At 43.3% G+C, this 20,368-nt stretch overlaps 1 protein-coding gene across 2 annotated transcripts in view; it reads right to left on the bottom strand.

The window, feature by feature from the left end:
* map3k7 (mitogen-activated protein kinase kinase kinase 7) overlaps nucleotides 1-19,948 on the bottom strand; it is a 22,671-nt gene extending 2,723 nt beyond the window's left edge. The window contains exons 1-16 of one of the 2 annotated variants that reach the window (XM_053643918.1): nucleotides 16,886-19,948; nucleotides 15,221-15,331; nucleotides 14,433-14,498; nucleotides 14,255-14,300; nucleotides 13,667-13,805; nucleotides 10,676-10,804; nucleotides 9,179-9,303; nucleotides 7,835-7,965; nucleotides 7,601-7,682; nucleotides 6,953-7,065; nucleotides 6,699-6,858; nucleotides 5,105-5,185; nucleotides 1,743-1,810; nucleotides 1,238-1,322; nucleotides 716-777; nucleotides 1-89 (exon numbers count right to left, since the gene is read on the bottom strand). The exon at nucleotides 1-89 is cut by the window's left edge and continues 27 nt beyond it. In XM_053643918.1, coding sequence (XP_053499893.1) covers nucleotides 1-89; nucleotides 716-777; nucleotides 1,238-1,322; nucleotides 1,743-1,810; nucleotides 5,105-5,185; nucleotides 6,699-6,858; nucleotides 6,953-7,065; nucleotides 7,601-7,682; nucleotides 7,835-7,965; nucleotides 9,179-9,303; nucleotides 10,676-10,804; nucleotides 13,667-13,805; nucleotides 14,255-14,300; nucleotides 14,433-14,498; nucleotides 15,221-15,331; nucleotides 16,886-16,972 — 1,574 coding nt within the window. In that variant the 5' untranslated portion in view covers nucleotides 16,973-19,948. The remainder of the gene's footprint in view (nucleotides 90-715; nucleotides 778-1,237; nucleotides 1,323-1,742; nucleotides 1,811-5,104; nucleotides 5,186-6,698; nucleotides 6,859-6,952; nucleotides 7,066-7,600; nucleotides 7,683-7,834; nucleotides 7,966-9,178; nucleotides 9,304-10,675; nucleotides 10,805-13,666; nucleotides 13,806-14,254; nucleotides 14,301-14,432; nucleotides 14,499-15,220; nucleotides 15,332-16,885) is intronic. The other variant, XM_053643927.1, reaches the window with a different exon arrangement.
* Between the last annotated feature and the right edge of the window lie 420 nt (nucleotides 19,949-20,368).

Raw genomic sequence — 20,368 nt, 5'->3', positions numbered from 1 at the left:
GTCTGCACTTTCAGGTACTCCTGCGCCATCTTACAGTGCTGCTCGAACACCGCCATCGACTCCTTGGAGTTCGGGCACGGAGCGAGTGGCTGCAAAATAAATAAACGAATAAATACCACGCACGCACATCCATTAATCAGCTTCAGAGCTTAAAGCTTGTTAGTTTACAATGCAAAGCGGGTATTTATATCACAGATGGTCTGCACTTTTAAAAATACACGCCAGACTAATGCAGCACCCGAACATTTGCCGCTGCGTATTCATGAGAACATTCCGCAGTGTAAATAGCATCGGTTTTCAAGAGACTGTAACGAGCTATAATCCCGACTTGATTGAATTTGAAGCCTCCCCCCCCACCCACAATGCTACTGGGAATAAGCGAGGCGAGGGTGGAGGAGACTGATGGCACGCTTTAATTGAAAGGAAATTGAGAACGCTGAAGAGTTTTTCCAGTCTTGCACTGCTTAATGTTTTTTTTTTTTTCCTCCTTCTCCCCCTTCTAAATTAGCTCACGCAGTGTATAATTAACTGATGACTTAAATCTAGTCTGTTAAGAGGAAAACATTCAACAGTGCAGCGTTTCCGTAGTAAAACAGACGTGAGACTATGATTGCAGCGCAAGAGAGCAGAGAGGTCTACTGAAAAGAAGCGTGGCTGTTTTTAATAGCGTGTGCCGTGTCGTATCGTGGACGTCTATGACGAGATGAGTGTGTACCTGTAACTGGTGATCCAGCGTCAGATAAGCCATGGGAATGGAGTTATCAGAACCGTTAGAGTCTATGGAAGAGAGAAAACGTGGTCAGTTAAGAACATGGATAAGATACTCGGATAAGGAGCGGCTATCTACATCACCTGCATTCTCATTCCTTATTTATTTATTTATTACTCCGGATTACCTTCTACGATACGTTACGTACAGGTGCATTCGCAGCAAATCGGTCGGAGTTTAAGCTGCTTAGAGTGACCGTCTGTAAATAACCCCGGCTCACTCTCGTTAATTAGAGTGTGAAAGAGAGACTGGACTGATGATCAGGCTTACGTAATGTCTGCAAGCCTGCTAGAGCTGCTGTACTGAAAGATCACCAATGACACTGATTCTCTCTCTCTCTCTCTCTCTCTCTCATACACACACACACACACAAAACCGAAGAGCTTAACTAAAGCTGTGCTGACGAAAAAAAAACCCAAAAGTGTGTTCCTGCAAAGACGGAGGAGCGCGTATCGGGTGTGTAAGTACCTGTAGGGTCATCGGGAGAGATGTGGCATCTGTTTTTGTCGATCCTCACGCTGGGACTGGACGACCTGCTGCTGTTCCCGCTTTCCTGCAAACGGTCAATCACGAACATCGTTTCAACACGGCGCCGTTAGTTACTAACGCTCATCTCGTCGTGTTCGGCTTTAAGATCTGCTTTTAACGGCAGCGGATGCGTCTTCACACGCCGGACGTTTGGATTTCTGCAGACCGCTATGACGGAGACTGAGAATCTCGAATGAAAACGAAATAAAAACACACACTACGTCGACTAATCTAACAGCTCTACACTTCGCCTGTACAGCTGAGCTTTACGTCTACGCCTCAAGCAGAAAGTACACAGAGGCCTAATCCGTTTAAAAATCCGCATCAATAGTAGACAGCATTTTATTCCTCGCTATACGTGGCTCACGGTATATCCTCTTTTCTAAGCCGATGCATTGAACGGCTCGTCGCAACCGCACGGGAAGAGGTGAGGTGAGGCTCTTACCTGTCCTGTCTCGCCGGGGAAGGCGGCGGGGAGATCCTGTACCGACCTCCGTCTAAGGTCGCAGGTGGCTATAGTGAGGGAGGGAATGAGAGAGAGAGAGAGAGAGAGACAAAAAGCAAGAGTGGAGAACGAGGAGTGAGTCTGGAGGCTACGCGCTCGTCTGGGTTCTTGTCCCTGAGCAGGACTAAGAGGTGGGCGTGTGTGACATAGGGACAGCTGCACAGAATTACCCCCTGACTCCCAGCACGCTGGCATGTCAACAGCACAGGCTCATATGTGGCCCAAATGTGACAAGATTCTACACCACTAAAACCCACACACACCCCAACATGGATGGCTTGGCTAGCGTTGGTAAACCAGCTTCTGTCACGAATCAACCGCAGTCTTCAGTACATTGTGTTTGGAAGATCGTAAGAGGAACACACAGGAGATGTATTACCAAAGCGTATAACCACAAATAGTCTAACAAGAAGTAGGCATTCACAGACACACACACCCCTTCTCTTAACTGGTGAGTCAGCATCCCTCAATCTCCATTTAATGAGTCAGACAGTGAAAATACAAAGCGACGTGTCTCAAATACGAACTGTAGGAGTAGAGTATGAGTAGTACTTAAACCGTTATTACTGGTTCGAAGAATTAAACTAAACTCAGTTCCTGTTGACTAATATTCCTTATTTACAAAGCTAGAGCCCTACAGGACACACGTCCTTTTGGAAGGTCAGAAAGAAGGATGGAAGGAAGGAAGGAAGGAATTATGTAAATAAGTCAATAAATATAGAACAAAAATGAGAAAAAAGAAATAAAAGAACCAAAAAAAAAAAAAGCAAGCAAGGAAGAGAAAAAAAAAAAGGCAAGAAAGAAGCAGGCAAGCACAACAACAACAAAAAAGAACGAAAGAAACAAAGCGAGAAAGAGAAGACGCATGAAAGAAAGAACGATCGCAAGCAAACAAGAATGAATGAATGAAAAGAAAAAAAAAAAAAAAGAACGCGAGGTTGGAAAGAATGCAAGAAAGAAAAGATTGATGGCAAGAAAAAAAAAAAATATATATTACGGGAGAAAGCAAGCCAGCACAAAAAAAAAAAAACCAACCAGGGGGAAAGAATGTAAGAAAGAAAGATTGATGGCAAGGGGAAAAAAAAAAAGTGAGGGAGAAAGCACGAACGAAAAGCAAGATGAAAGCTAGAAATGAAATGAAAAGGAAGGAAGGATGGCAATAAAGCAAGCAACGTAGAAAGAGAAAAGATTTACAAATGTAATAAAGAAAGAAAAGATGTAAATAAATAAATAAATAAATAAATAAATAAAAACAGCATGAGATTTTCGATACGGCTCGGTAAGACTGGCGTTTTCCTCCGCTTCTCTCTCGTCATCCTTCGACGCCCCCGTTCCTTTCATTGATAAGAACAGTAACGACCCCTCTATGCGAGCGGAATGAATGAAGTGCTCTTTGGCAGAGTTAATGAACGAGATGAAGTGCTCTCTTACAAGCGTTTCCTATTTCTGAGCCTTGGATCATCAAGCGTTGCTGCTGAACATTTGAAGAAAGAAAAAAAAAAATACGGTCGAGAGAATTGCTGCTGTAATCGAGGAATTCCATGGTATAAATCGTAATAAACGAACCCTAAGCGCGTGTCGTGATGGTCATGATGGACAAACCTAAAAGCGATCCTGAAGGCAAACGAGTGTATGGGGTTTCCACTTTCCCTGGAACACACTTTTGGATATTAATTAAGAAACCCCCTCCCATGTGCGAATCAGACACGAACACACCCTGTGCGTCTGATTACAAAGCAGCAGCGGTAGACGATTTACGACTACCGATTAGCTCCGGCACACTTAACGCGGAGACGACGCTTGTGAGAATTCATTATTCGGCCGCCGCGCTCCGGGCCCTCTAGATGGCGCCGTTTTAAAACGTGTCGAGAATAGGCGCTCCTCAAAGTCATCCGTCTTGGAATGAATCTGATTGGACGCGCCTCGTTTGTAGATGACCGATCGCAGGCCGAGTGTCCACGGAGTTCACCGGCGTGTTCGGCTGCTCCCGTTCGTGAAAACTAGCCGGACGCCGTACCCGCGTGAAGTGTGCTGAAAGAGCAGATCTGCGTGTCAATATAACGACCGCACCGTTTAAGCCTGACAATTAAGCGAATCCAGCTAGGACATCAAAAACATTAAAGAAAAAAAAAAAAGTGGGGGGAAATCATTAACAATTAAAACAATTACTACGTTAACATGGACGGCAGTAATCTAATTATCGACCTTACTCCGAGTAAGATAATATTGTGATTAAGGTGTTTACATGAGTCGCTTTTAGAATACTCCTGTCATGTTCCCGTTTTACATGTTCTAGAACATAATTAGATTAACAGCCCGCGTCATTACGTCACCGCGCCACGCCGTCCCTCCAGAATTTCACGTATCGACATACAGTTCGTCTTCGTTATGGTACCGTATACAGTTTTGGTGTTTTTATTATTATTATTTTTTTACGGACGCTTTAAGTGCGGTTAATTATTTGTCATGCTGTACGTGCTATTAGACAGCTGCTTGAAGCGGTGGGTGTGTCCCAAATCGTATAGTTACCGTCTATATAGTAGACGAGATACATGTATTTTTCCCCACTACAGGCCTATAGTAGGAAAGTATGCGATTTGGGACGCGGCCGAACTCTCTTGTTCGCCGTAAAGCGTAAAACTGCCGTGTGTGATCGTGCCCAGTCGCAAAATGCAGTGAAAACTCCCACACGACGCTCATAATGTGATTAAGGTGTTTACATGTCACTACTACACGTCCATAATGCGACTAAAACAGGAGTACTCCACCTGTCTTAATTAGATTATTGCTTACTTCCATTATGACCTTAATTAGATTAAGGTAAGTAAAAATTGCTGTTTACATGCTAGTTTCTTAATTAGAGTATGGTCTTAATCGGATTATTGTCGTCCATGTAAACGCAGCTAATGTCTGTGATGGAAAAACAAGGCAAAAAAAAAAAAAAGTGTAGATCAGCCATATCATATCACATCAAATCACTTCAGTACAGCCATATAGGGAGGAAAAACATCAGACAGAGATCAGACAGAGAACCAGTAGGTGCTACTCCAGGACGTCATTAATGAGCTGATGAATTTGATAGACGTTGATTTATTTATTATTAAATTTGCTGCTAATCTGTTCATTTTAAGTGAATAAAGCAAGCCCTGATCAGTGTGTGCGCATTTCTACATCCTGGAGTGACAGCCCTGCTTCTCAACACATCCACACTGCTCTGATTCGAGTCAGAACTCAGCAGCGGTGGCAAGCCCAGAAGTGAACGGGACGGGACGGGACGACACGGCACGACACGGCTCCGATACCTGTGACGACGATCTCTGGAATGTCCAGAATGGTGCCGTGCGACGCTGTTTTGCGGTGGCCTCGTTTATACTGCGGCCGCGCTGCAAAAACACATACATATAGAGCTGCGTACACCGACATGCAGACTGTACTCACACACACCTACATTAGCAAGCTGATGGACAAGACACGTGTTGTGAGACGACGTGGAGGAACAGACAGACGCATGCAGACATGCAGGATGCAACAAATACAGCCGTGCGGAGCTGTAAGGGAAGAGAGATGGACTTGGAGCGGTGCTGGAGAGACGAACAGAGCGGTCACGCCCTGTCCTATAACGCGGCGCTGCGTGAACCTTCACCAACAATTAGGATGATGGGTTAGTCTAGTTACAGAAACAGTTTTAATTGTGGTGTTCTGGGGGGAAAAAAAAAAAAAGAAAAAGAAAGAAATATCCTGGCGTTTTCAACCTATCATCTATCTAGCCGTTTTTCCTTAAAACTCGCAAGGGAGAGGAGTTGTTGAAATCCATCAATTTCACATCAATTTATCATTCGTTCATCTTCAGTAGGCGCTTTTGTCATGAGTGGAAACGCGGTGGTCTATCCCGCGAACCCTCGGTGCATCGCAGGGCCACGGTTATATTTTTTACGACACCGATTTCAAACGTTTAATCATACACCTTCAGATCAAAAGCTTTAAGAGTTTTAAGATCACGAGAAACATTTCAGTCGAGTGTCCACAAACTTTTGACCTTTTAGGTCAATCCAGAGTGGAAATCATTTGGGTTTGACATCGGAATGATTTTTTTAATTTATTTTTTAAACTCATCGAGCCTACTCCACCATTCCTGCCCGTATTCACGGAGCTCCGCCCCCAGGATCTACAGCAGCCCATAGAGTACGGTGTTTATAAAATGGCTGACGGGACGCGTATCCAAATACAAACAAGCATTCTGGACCGGAAGTCCGTTTTCGCAAACGGGTTTTCTCAGCCACATAAGCGTTCGCTAAGGGAATGCCACGGCTTCATAAAATAAACTAAACGAATACAAATCTTTCGCACGTTGAAAGTGGATACGAAAGCGTTCAGGGTTCCGGCGAATCGTCTGGCTGCCACAAATCCTTGCCACTAAAACGGCAATTTCTTTTTAACTGTATTGCTCCGATGTTGTGTTTGAAAGCTTTATGTTATTTGGTACGGTCTTCCCATACTTTACTGTTCCGGCCTAACGTTTGTCGTTTTCGATACGTATTCATGCTGACTGATGGACTTCAACAGCTGCTCTCCGGAAACAGGAGCGGGTGGACAGAGATAGAGTATCGTCTCAAGGACTAGTCGTCATCGACGCACGATATCGAATGACCTACAGGTTAGAGATGAGGGTTAGAAACAAAAAAAAAAAAAAAAAAAAAAAAGAAAAGTGATGGACATCTCAAATTCAGTCTCTAGTGACGGTCTTTCGGAACGCTAAGAAATGAAACTGCGAGTTCATACATCAGAAGTTGTCCTAAGATTCTATTTTGCTGGAAAAGAAATACTAAACCTGTGATTCCTTGACTGGGGGTTTATCTAGAATGTAAATGTGTGTATAACCATGTGTGTGCGTGTTACCTGGAGAGAAGGGCATCTTGTCGTCTTGTCTGAGCTCAGAGAGGTCAGCGCTCATTCGTTTGCTGTCGGATGAGGGCAGGCAGTGCGTCCTGCCCGGCACTGAGAGACTCTCAACGCTGCCGCCTCTCGACAGAGAATGCCCGGGCCTCAGAGGATCCGCCTACACGAGCGCATCACAAATACACGTTACACACACACACACCCCGACAGGCGTTCGTCAGTACGACACACACGCTTTGTTTGCAATCGCATGCCTTTGGTTTGAACGGTGCGAACTTCTCGATGGTCTTGATGGTGTCGTTAGTGCCAGCCGGCGTGCCGTGATCCATGCTGCCGTCGTTCCTGTTGCTCATGCTGGGGAACGAGCCTGAGCCGCAAAACAGGTACAAAGATACCATCAAAACCCAACAAACACCCGTCTTCCAAACCAGGGCGACGGTTCTTTTGTTCAAACGCCACCGTTACTAAATAAATAGGGATTATAACGGCGAGTAAACAGTAACGGTACTAATACGGTCAAAATGTTTATTTATACTCGCGCTCACCTTTGTAGCGTTCAATTAATACGAGTTTTATATGCAGGAGCACGCGACGTTTTAAACGTGGCGCTAACGCTGCTGGACATCGAGTCGGTGTGCTCGTCGGAGTTATGAAGAACAGAGTAATAACATCACCGAGTTGTTTATACGGCTGGTTTGATTTTCTGGTGATGTGTATTAGCGATGGGGAGCTCTAAAAGGATCTGACGATCCGATCGGATTTTAATTCGCAGTGCCACACCACGACGTGATTATAAAACCATTCCGTGTGCATCTCGACGCGTTGAGAGGTTTCATCTTTATAGCCTAAAGGAGGATTTTTTAAAAATTGTTTTTAAATCTGCCTATTGAAATGATCTATACCTGTGCTGGTGGCAGAGTTACTCTGGCCTTCATCCAAATATTGATATGGGTACTGCAGGGGCTCGTCTGACCCAGGGAAATACTGCAGAGAGAGAGAGACGAGAGAGATGAGGAGAGAGGTGAAGAAGGTGTGAAAGAGGTCTACACTGAGTGTATAAGAAAGAGACAGACACGTGACATCACAGCATCTCCGGCAGCGTTTTGTCCTGGCGAGAGCTGTACAGTGCCGGGTACCTTCATCAGGTGCATCATGATTTTGACAATCTCCTCCATGGAAGGCCGCTGCGAGGGATCTTTGGACCAGCAGCGTGTCATCAGGCTCTCTATGGGCTTGGGCAGGTTCTTAATGAGGGGAGGACGAGTTCCTGAGCGCACCAATAAATAATTATATAAATAAATAAATAAATCATGAACCACCAATAACAAAAAAAATAATAATAATAATTACACCACTACATTAACTACTTGATATCGTGTGTAAAATAACCTACCTACACTGAGTTGCCATTATATTAGGTACACTAGAGATATACAGGACTGAACAAAAGACGTGGGGGGGGGTCTTTTTTGGTTTTCTATGTAAAGTCTTCTTTCTTGCCTTCCTTTCTCTCTCTCTCTCTCTGCACTTTCAACAGTAGAGCAGACACGATGTTAATTACAAAACTGCTAACTATTTTCCTGTTCGCTTATTTTTTTCACTGTCCCCCCCCAAAAATAAAATTATATACATATATATAAGCCGAATGTCTTTTCATTATCGACGTCTCTGTAAAACGGCTCGACCGTGTTACCTGGCGAGAGGAAAAACGACTCATTCACCCTCAAGTTGTTCCGAACCTGTATGCTGTTTTCAGTGAAACACAAAAGGAGAATTCTGAAGCATGTTTAAACAGCTCTACTATAAAAGCAGCTGTACGACGCAAAGCTCTCGCATGGACGCTTGGAGGAGTATAGATTTTACGGGGTCTTTATAGTGCATCTTTAACGCTCGTGATCACGATCTTCTGCCATTTTATGGAATAGAGCTGTAATAAGAGTGGAAAAAGAGTGTGTGTGTGTGTGTGTGTGTGTTGGGGGATCTTCTGTTATGTGATGAAAAGTAACAGTATTTGGGTTTGGAATGACATTGAGGGATGTAAATGATAACACGATGATAGAATTTTCACTTTTAGGTGAACTATCCCTTTAACTTTTTGAGCAGGGACCTGACAAGGACGTACGGACGCGCATCAGGATACAATGGGTGAAGACAATTGAGGGTAATTTAATTTTGTGCCGGAAAACACAAACGCTTTTGTGCTGACTCGATAAGACTCTAGCGCAGTACTGTATATCCACTTTGTATCGTAATAAGGGATGATGTGATCAAGCTCGCCACCTTAGGTTTATGTTTTCGATCGACATGAATAAGTAAAACTGAATACCGACACTGCGTTTGTGGGAATAATTAGCAGCTTTGCAAGTACTCTAAGCACCCGTCATGCCTGGCACCTGTATAGTAAGCTGTGCCTCATAAAATGGCAACTCGGTATACGTTTAAACACTAACAGTGTGCTTGGGTTTGTGAGAGGGACTCACCACGGTGCACGGCCCACATGATCCGGAAGGCTGGTCCTCCGATCTCATCAAAAGGCTTCCTGCGTGTGATCACCTCCCAAAGAATAATGCCCCAACTGAACACGTCACACTTCTCGCTGTAGTTACTGCCTACAGACCAAAAATAGAAAAGAAAAAGAAAGAAAAAAAAAAAAAACAAAAAACAGGCTTACTCACTGACAGAGCAGACGCAGCACCCAAAACAAAGACAGCATTGTGACATGTTGACGAATGAATCCTCGTTTCACTGAGCAAGCACACTTGAGATAATCCTCAGCACCTTAATGCTGTATCTGCCCCCTTTCTTCTGAGCAGGAGATAATTTCCTCTCGTGGTACCTCAGAGAGGCTTAATTACCCCTCTTATTATGCTTCAATTACATCGCTCATCGCATTTTTTTCCTCGCTGAGGTCTTCGGCTAATTCGTTTATCGGTAAAGCAAACAAGCAGCGTTAGCTTGGCTCCTCTAATGAGCACAGCTCTAATAGCATGGGAGGGCCGTACTTATATTAACAAACAAGATAACGACCTACTCGCAGCCCAGCGCTCGTCCTCTGCGGTTTTTCCCTTTTCTTTCTCCTCTTCGTATCCTAAGAAGAACTCCAGCGCATCGGCTTATTTCAAATGCTGGCGCTAACGGACGCGTCGGTTAATCTTCGAGACCACAACAATCCTCTTAATCGCACGTCAAGGAAAACGTTCTTCGTTATACGTGTGATAACGTCTTAAGTATTCTGTAGTTCATCACGAAGAGTACGACGACAAAAATGAACAAAACAAAACAAAACGAGAAGAGTCATGTTATGATTAACCGTTTCGTTGAACGCTGAGGATTAAAGGTGCTATGAGTAACTTCTGTTTTATTCTTCTTACATAAACGCGATTAATAAGTGATTGCATTATTATTATTTTTTTATCAATTAAAGAATGAGACATCTGACTGCGTATTAGAACGAGCGTTTTATTACGTGAACGGGCGAAATACAGTCAGAGCCGCCGTTATAGAAGACGAATCGACGCCGTATGACCAATCAGAATCGAGAAACAACAAGGCTGTGACGGTCTCCGTTTAAAGTCTGCAGAACACCCAAAAGGTGCACGTTCGTTTTGAAAATCTTCTCGTTTCCCGCTTACGACTTGTTCATTTTGTAAAACAAACAAAACCACTCATAAGGAGAGATCGGAACCACCGCCCGGTGCTGAACGTTAAGATCGGATGCCTTTTTAATTAAAGATCTGAAACGCTACAACTTGGACAGATGGTACATATTTTTTTCCCCATGCAGACACACAAGCTGCTCGTTCTTCCTTAGACGCGGTTCATTTAAACCTCGTGTCTTAAACGAAGCGTGCATAAAGGACGGACGCTGTTAATGCTTTCGTTTAGAGGGAATGTTCGATGAGACGCTAATTTCCGCGTATTAGCGTGATCTTTGTGCTGCGGTGCTTTAGGGCTGCGGTGCCCTTTCCGCTCCTGACTTGCCTTCGAACACCTCGGGAGCCATCCAGGCCGCGCTGCCTTTGTTGTTGGTCATGTGCGTCTGGATGTCGCACGCCGTCCCGAAGTCGCAGATCTTCAGAACGGTTCCTCCGGCGACCAGCAGCAGACTGCGGAAAGGGCACAGATGTGCGCGAGGTCGTTAAATTATCGATGCGGAATCAGGAATTACAGAACACACTGCCAAACTAATGACCCTCTAAACAAACATATTTGGTTGTGGAAACAGGGGACAAGCCACGATGTAGCACGAACGCTCCATTTAAAAGGCAATGATATGGTAATGACCTAGAGACCTAGAAACTAAACCCCCCCCAAAACAGCTATTTTTAATTACGGATAATAAAAGATCAAAGACAAATTATGCAAATTAAACAGGAAGTAAGCTTTGCATTGATGTTTAGTATGCTGGGTGCGGTGGTGTCGACTCTGTAGAGAAGCAGCTGCTTGGTCACTTTGTTTCCAGAGGCTTTTCCAATCACAGCCTGTATGTAAATAACCAGCTGCAAACAAGTAACACACACACACACACACACACACTCTGCAGTACCGCATACTCCTCATACCCCTCCACCTAATATGGACATAAAATTCAGAGAATTTGACAAGATGATAGGCGTGGGTGATATGACCAAAATGTCACAATGCACTTCTCGAAGGTATTTTCATATTTACATAAATGTACTTTGACTTGTATTTAAAAAAAAAAAAAAAAAAATTATAAATACAAGGCATTTAAAGTTTTAGCTAATCAACTGCATAGTTTTTTTTGGAAGATAAATGTTTATTTTGAAATTGACGCATGCAAGATGTTGCAAAAAAAGGTTGGGACAGGGGCAACTTAGGACTGATAGCGATGTGAGAAGTTAAAATAAGAAGGTGACGTGAAACAGGTGAGGCAATCGTCTAATCATAGTATATAAGGAGACTCCAAAAAAAGGCCTAGTCCTTCAAGAGGAAGGATGGGTCGAGGCTCGCCGATCAGCCAACAGATGCGTCAGCGAATAATCCAACACTTTGAGAACAACATTCCCCTGATATAAATCGGTAGGGTTTCGGGTATTTCACCTTCTACAGCGCACAATATAATGAAAAGATTCAAGGAATCCGCTCAAATCTCGGTGTGTAAAGGGCGAGGCTAAAAAACCAGGACGATCCCCCAGACATCACTTTCTTAAAAGCCGTCATGAGTCTGTAATGGATATCCTGACATGGGCTCGGGGATACTTTGGTAAACCTTTGCAGTTGACACCATCCGCCGCTGCATCCACAGATACAAGTTAAGGCTTTACTATGCAAAGCAGAAGCCGAACCACATTCTGCCCGGATGTGAGTGCGGGTGCTAGCATGGCCTTCCTGCAGTCCTGACCTGTCTCCGATTGAAAATGTGCGAAGAAATGTATAATGGACGAATGGGGGGAAAATTCCGCTTGCTAAACTTAACCAACTGGTGTCTTCACTCAGCGCCCAAATGCTTAATAAGCGTTATTAAAAGATAAGGTGATGTTACACAGTGCTCAACAGTTGACTTGTCTTAGGTACCCTATTTTTAATTATTTTGGTACAAACTTCTACATTATCGAGCCAGTACAAAAACAGATCAAGATTTCCAAACGTTTCTTTGCACGTGCCTAAGACTTCCGCACGGTATATTGAATAGAATTCGTTTTCTCGGAACGGATAGCTATCCGATCGTGAAAAGACCAGGTGTAAACGCATTCGAGACGGATTTAAATCCGAGCGCTCAAATCACATCAGGAGGTGGTCTGGGACCAAACTGGTCAAGTCTAAATACACCTGGTTGGTGAAACCACATACGTCAGCGCTTTTCTCTTCCTAAACGGACGTACGTCGCTCGTTTTAGCCGCGCCAGAAAAACAACTCATCGGACGGTATAGCCTGACGGAGACGAGTGTGCCTCCACACGAAACTGCTTTGCAGGCTGACACAAAGACAATCGAGGGTCCGGCGCCCCAATAGGAAACTGGAAAGCCGGTCTTGTTCCGTAAAAGAAACCAGAGCTATATTTTCCCACCAGGAAAATCCCACCGCTTTCATCCAGGTATCTCGCTGGGTTTAAAAGTTTAGTACTGCCGACAGTGAAGCGAAGATAAGTGCTGCCTTTTGTTGCGTAAGCGTTTTTGTTTTCTTTTCGACTGCACTCGCAAACCCAAACGGAACAAAAGAACAGTGGCTGCCGTTTCATTTCGGCGGAAAGGTGCACTTGCATTTCGCGTGAGAATAGAAGATCGGACTGATATACCCGTCTAGCTGAAACGCGTGATGTGGCCAAGTATGAACGGAACCGTCTTAAATCAGACAGCGATCTGATCAGAGAAAACGCATGAAGTGACCAGGTGGAAACAGGCCCTACAATGCTCTACACTAATATTGGCACCCTTCTTAAAGAGTGTCAAAGATCTTACCCACTGTTATGAATGACTAAGGGAATTTGGCCTGTGTGTGACACAGGAAGTCATGGTTGAACAATTTCCTGTTCCTAGTCGCCCAGTGTTTGCAATTGTTTGATGTACATGAGAGCAGAGTATGTTCGTGAATTTTTTTTTTTTTTTTAAAACAAAAAAATCAAAAGGTTAAACAATAAAGACAATTTTTCACAGCCTTCACAGCTCATGTTTACCAAGGGTGCCAATATTAGTGGAGGCCACTGCGCCATAAATGTATGAAAGAACATCACATCATACTTGTACGCGGTTACTAAAGAAACGATGACGTATTAGACCAAGCGCATGCAATATATAATGATTTGCCTTGAAGCCGGAACTACCGCGCTGTTACGGAAAATAAACCGACACCCTTTGATGGAAATCCCGCAGTGCTGCGGTGTAAAGGCCTTCCGACGCGTGACTCGAGAAGGCGCTGGAGAGCGAAGTTGAATAATCCCTGCGACGTTAAAACAGAGGACACGGTATCGAGTAGTGAGTGAGACAAGGAGGTAGTGCAGTGCTTACTTGGGTGGCTTGAGGTCCCTGTGAATGAGAGCCTTTGGTTTCATGCCGTGGAGGTACGAGACGCCCTGAGCGCACTGCATACACCAGCTCATGGCGTGGGACGCTGTGTAGTGGGGGAGTGGCTCGGCGCCGTGCAACACTGCGGGACAGGTGACATTTTAAACACACACAGGACGTTCTGGATGAATCGAGTGTAGAACACATGAGAAAAACCTCCATGTTCGTCACGCAGCCGTAATCTCGTAGTAACGCGAAAGCGTGTTTTCGCGCACGTTTAGTGTGTTCAGTCGTCCCAGCGATGTACTGCGCAACTCCTAGACGAACTACAGTGATTTCCAAATTATAGAAATATATATTGGCACCCCCACTAAAAAAGAATGACTTCTGTCAGTACCTCACAGTTTTAATTATGGGCACGGGTTCTGGAAAACGATGCAGGAAACGAGCTCGAGCTATTCGCGCTTTTAAAAAAATATATATATATTCTAATTTTTTTAATTAACATCGTTAATCATTTTAGTTCTTTCAGAATCGACCGAATACATGGAAGGTTTTCTCGTTTTCTTTTGAACTGTTAAAAACACTCACCGTTGTACAGAGAGCCCCCTTCTGCGTACTCCATTACCAGGCATACCTATGAAGAGAGACACATTCCCGACGATCGGGAGCGGAACAGGATTTAATAAAGATGTATGCGAAAACAAAACCACTGCTCAGAATAAGACACACAAAAGAAACGGAGCTCGAGTCCGACTCGAAGACCTACAGGATTCTGACAGGAGCCGTACAACTTCACGATGTTGGGGTGATTCACGCGAGACAACTGACGAAGCTGGAGAAAGGAAGAAAGAAAAGAAAACAAGAAGAGGAGCCAGGTGAACAAATCGTGAAGGAGATTCATCATGTTCTGGTTGCCTGGGAAACGAATGAACGAAACGAAAAAGTGCTAACTAACATAATCTGAATAAATGATGTACCTGGCGTGTTAAAACTGATCAGAAACCGCGTGAAACATTCGCTCGTTTACTCTGCTGAATAATGCTCAAACCCCTGGTGGGGGAACAAGCCTGTTATTCAGTTTCTACTCATGATAAATCAAGATCGATCTGAAACTTAAAATTGTTTGCTTAAACTTTCCTGCATTACCCACGATGCTGTCTGGCAGCCGGCTGTGGAAATTAATCCCTGCTTCATCCCTAGTTAAAGACAGCGATTCAAAGCAGAGACGCTTTAATCTTTCAGTCAGTCCACATTTCTCGCCGCTTCATTTGTACTCCCGAGTCTCTGCTGTTACTAAGTCTACAGCCGCAATGCATTCTGGGACTTTTACTCCGACGCTTGCGCCGACGTCTCAAGTACTTCTATGCTACGCTGCATGAAATGAGCACCAGAATCGCTATAAATAGAAAACATATTGGATGTGTTTGATGGTACACTTTCCCTTTAAGGTCTTTAAGGGAACACGGATCTAAAGAAAGACCTTTAGGATGAAACAGGATTACGTGACGGTCGACGGCGCTCGAAGGAAGAACCGTAAGCCTGATTAGATCGTACCTCTACGACAAAAGCCGTCCTTTCGGATTCACTCTCTATGGTCTTGATTGCAACGTCTTTGCCTTTCCATTTGGCCTTGCACACGACCCCGAAAGCTCCTCTGCCCACCACCTGAAAACATGACAACGAAGGCTTTTAGTTCATTTTGAAACATTACGCTACGTTACTGCTGCTGTGTGTTAAAGACATAGCGACATTTCAGCACTGGAACAGCCAAAACTTGGGAACCGTGAACTTGCACAAAATTCTGCACTCTCAAATAAAAAAAGTTTTTTTTTCCTCTAGCAAGGAATGTTTGGAAAAGGGACTAAAATGCACCATGTTCGCTGCTAAAACAAGCTGCAAGTACTCCTTACTGCAGAACCAAAAGTCCAGGGGGTGGAGTCAGACCTGCTTCAGCTCCTCCTACCTGTGCGAAGTCTGAACAAGACAACTCGGTGTGTTTTGGGTTGTACTTACAAGTGTACTTGGGTTGTGTTGTATTATACAGCGTGTTATGAGTAAGTGCTATAGAGGGCGTTCGATCGAGTCCAGCGCCACCCACTGGACGTTTTGTTTCTGCAGCGAAGAAGAATCCTTCAGAAGTGAAAGTACTTGAAGTAATATTAGGTCTCTAAACAGTCCGTACAGGATGAGACGTTTTGAACTGTCCTCATGTTTGACGCACGTGAGGGCTTTGACCGAATGCGCGTTTTCATGATGTCCCGTGACGCGTCTCGGCCCAAATCTGCGGAAAATCTGCGGTAAATTCGAAAAATCGCATGCACGCAGGAATATTTACGTGCGATCGTTCATATAATTGACTAGCAATCGTGTCTTAATAACGCGAGTCGTCAACACCGTCATCTCACGCGGATTCGTTTAATTCCGAGGACGTGAACGCCTCCGAGAAGAACGTCAGGGTCGTCATCTAGTGAAGAAGACGAAGAAGGCTTTATCAGTCACGTATACATTACAGCACAGTGAAATCCTTTTCTTCGCGTATCCCGTCTTGTTAGGAAGTTGGGGTCAGCCATGATAAGGCGCCCCTGGAGCAGGGAGGGCTAAGGACCTTGATCAAGGGTACCAACAGCGGCACCACTTTAGCGTATAGTATAAGTAAGCAAACTGCGACGCAGCAATAGAAAGCGTGCGGTCTGTTAGAAGCGAGCGGCCATTTTGATTTTGATTTGACGTCGTATGTCGAATCCGGGGTTTGAGGACACCTTTCATACTTATTACCCGCCCCCTCCGAATCGAAGGTTGGAAATTATGAGGTGTCGTTGAACGCGGTGCACTCTGACCTGGGTAAATGGGCGGGACTTAAACCTTCTAGAAAGCGTTTCACTGGACGAGCGCAAGATTAGTACAGGTATGAGTCATGGAAAAATAACGTGTGTTATGGTTTAACTGGAGCTGTAAAAATTTAACTGGAAAGAAAAAAAAAAAACTACTTTCTCCCTCACATGTTGGTGTCCAAAAGCCCAAGGAAGTGGTACAGGAGAATATTTTTGGATTTCAGAGCCACTTTAAAAGGACAGGAGTGCATTCATTTAGTCTGTACAGCACCAACATTAATGACTCCACACAATGAAGCTGAATTTATTCGCTTCGATAATAAAGATGTTAAATTAAAAAAAAATTATAATAAATCCCTCCCTCCCTCCCTCAAATATCATATCTTACCTCTTCCACATCAATGTCTGCATAATCAATCTCTTCGAAAGGATATCCAGGAGGCGTCTCGAGCATTTCTGAGGACGGGACAGACATCGCTAGCCGGCTAGCTAGCTAGCACCAAGCATTAAAACACCAATACGACGCGTTTAAAAAAAAAAAAGCAATAATAAAGAGCTAAGAACATTCAGTATGTGGCAACAAAAAGGACGTCGTCGTCTGCGGTGTAAAAATTAAGCGTGTGGCTGAGTCGTACTGCCAGGCCGTGCATCACACACACACACACATACATACACACACACACACTGAGGGATTTTTGCAGCAACTTTGGAAAGTTAGCTAGCTAGCTAACATGCTAGCACAGCGGTACCGGGCTAACGCGCGAGCTCTTCCGTGGAAAGTGCGAAGGACGTGACAGGAGACAGTAATGTTACCTGTCCGGAATAAATAATGCGTTTGCAAGGCAGTCGGTGGAGGTTTTTGCGCTGGAACCATAAAGTAAATAAAAGTATAACGCCGGCGACTCTGCCAGCGAGCTGGAGCGTTAGCTACTTAGCTAGGCCGCTTAGCTTAGCTGTATTGCGGAGGAATACAAGCTCCCCGACATTGGCTTTATTGTTATTATTATAATTTTTGTGCCACACGTCCTTCCACCCATTACACACGAACTTTAACTCGTCGCCTCCATGTTGTTCGTGTTGTTTTTGTTTTCTGCCCCCCCTCGGAGCAAAAGCGGCTTATTGGGAGCTCCAGGAAGTGGGAGCTCTCGGTCTGTACTGCACACACCGGCGGTATTACAAATCACAGCTTAGTTTATAAGTAGTGCACTAGAAAGCGCGCGGAAGCCTTTATTTTATGCTGCGTGTAGTGCGCGTGCACAGGGAGGTGCTGCGCGTTTGGACGTGCTCCGGTTTTTGAGTCAGACCGTGGAGATGTCTTCGGTTTCTAAAACGCGGAATTGGTTTAGAAAGTTCTGTCTGATCGACAGGGCTGCGGTTCGTCTAAAGGGTTAAAGTTCATGATATAAAAACAAGAAATAAAAATCTTTTTAATCAGCACAAATTCGACTTTATAATAACAGCAGGATTGTATCTTGTGTGTGCTGCACCTGAATCAACGGGTTTCTGATCTGAATTAAAAATGAACTTGTTCAAAATCCTCTATAAATATTTCAAGGTTCAAAGGTAAGTAGTAAGAAAGTTAACAACAACAACAATAATAAACAAAATAATAATATTTAATAATAATAATAATAATAATAATATCAACAACAATAATAGTAAATAAACAAAGAAAAAATATGTATTTCTATATTTATCCAAAGCAGCAGCAACAACAGCACAAACAACAACAACAACAATAATCATCATAAATAAACAAAAAGAAAAACACACAGTAAAAATACGTAGGCTATGTATTGATGTATTTATTCATAACAACATCATCAACAACAATAGCAACACTAATAGTAAATAAACAAAAGAAAGACAAAAAGAAAAACATGTGTTTATGTATTTATTCATAGTAACGACAACAACAACAACAATGATCATAAATAAAACAAAAAAGAAAAAGGTATATATGTTTATAGTATTTATCCAAAGCGGCAACAACAGCACGAACATCAACAATAATCATCATCATCATAAATAAAGAAAAGAAAAACACAAAGAAAAAATATACGTAGGTTTGTATTGATGTATTTATTCATAACAGCATCATCAACAGCAGTAATAGTGAATAAACCAAAGACAAACAGGAAGAAAAACATGTGTTTGTGTGTTTATTCATAGCAGCAACGACAATTATCATAAATAAACAAAAAAAGAAAATTGTATGTATTTATATATTTATTCATAACAACAACTACATTAATAATAACAACAACGATAAATAATAATAATAATAATAACAATAATAATAAACGAATACATGAAGAAACGTAAGTGTGACTAAAATTTTAATTATTTAAAAAATGCTATTGTAATTGTTGAACATTTGGGACTCCAAGGGTTATAAATCTGTTTAATTACATAGTATTATTGTTTTGTAACTAATTATTATTATGTTTTAAATCTAAATTCATGGACGGTTTAGTTATTAGTCACGGGTTGTCTGATCTTACACTCATGTATGCACTCATAAGCCTTACAGTACGGTCATTTCTTTGTCTTTTGTGCATTTACTCAATTGTTGTTGTTGTCGTTGTGACCTCACGTGACCTTTGTGCACCTGGGATGATGAGGAAAATGATTAACGAATCATATTTGCCCAGTAACCTGAATGCATGACTTCAGTGGTCTAAAAATAAAGGCAGAATTTCAACCATCATTTGCTGACAGCTGAATATGATCCCTATTAATCACCGGCTCTGGAAAAACTCAAACAGCAGTTGTTCAGAACAAAACAAGGCCACCTGAGAGGAAGCCGCCCGCCTGTGTTCGGCGTGCACAACAGACGCCGGGTTGTACATTTGGTCCGATGAGGTTTAATGGACTTTATCGGGTGTCTACATGGACGATGTTGCACCAGGAATTCTGCGAACATCGATTACAGTCTTCCATACTCCTGCTTTTCCATTTGCATGTGTTCATTTGGCAGAAAGTGATTTTGCACTGAGGCAGAATCCAACTCCAAGCAAGTATGTACGGTTTATACATCAATTACAGTCCATCTGGCGAGTAAAATAAAGCCACGTTGCAGTAATGTTACTGATACACGCTGTAAAAAAAAAAAACCCCAAGGCCTGCTTTTAGTTCGGCTTCTTTTCTCGTCCCCGAGCCATAATCACGCAAATAACCAACACCGATCAAAAACCTCCAGGCGATCGTGCGTCGTCGCATTACAACTTATAAAGGTGTGACGCTAAGGCGTGCGCACGCAGGTAGCATCCAAATCCCTCTGCAATAATCTGATCTAATGACTGATCTGAACGGCTCATAAAAATGTCTTCCATGACCTTCTGAGAGGAAGCAGCACACGCAGGCATATGGCGAGGGACCTGGGTTCTGAGCCGACGATGTTTGTTTGTCTCCTGTTGCTGGGTTATCTTCATCACAGCCCTCCCCACCCCACCCCCCGTGTGTTTACTTGGATAGGAGCGCACATCCGAGCAGCTAAGTAGCTTTGTCAAAATGCATTTGCCTCAATGCATGTTTCATTTCACAGTCCCATCCGAAACTATTGGAACGGCAAGGCCAATTCATTTTTTTTTTTTTGTTTTTGTTTTGTTTTTACTGTTTTTGACATTTGGGTTTGAGATCGAAAGATGAACATGAGAAGTGAGATTAGAAGTTGAGCTTGTATTTCCTGGTGTTTATAGGCTAGGTAGATGCGTTCAACGCGTTAGAACATAGGCGAGCATAAATATTGGAACACGCGACTGACAGGTGTTTTTTGTTAGATTGACTGTTTAAACAATAAATAGCTCGGAACATCTACTCTTCGGTTCAATTCCATTTGATTCCTATAGCGCGTTTAACTATGGACATT

This window comes from Ictalurus furcatus, chromosome 2 (assembly GCF_023375685.1).
Source record: "Ictalurus furcatus strain D&B chromosome 2, Billie_1.0, whole genome shotgun sequence".
Lineage (NCBI taxonomy): Eukaryota > Metazoa > Chordata > Actinopteri > Siluriformes > Ictaluridae > Ictalurus > Ictalurus furcatus.
The sequence above is the reverse complement of the archived record's forward strand: the minus strand, read 5'-3'. Positions and strand labels throughout refer to the sequence as shown.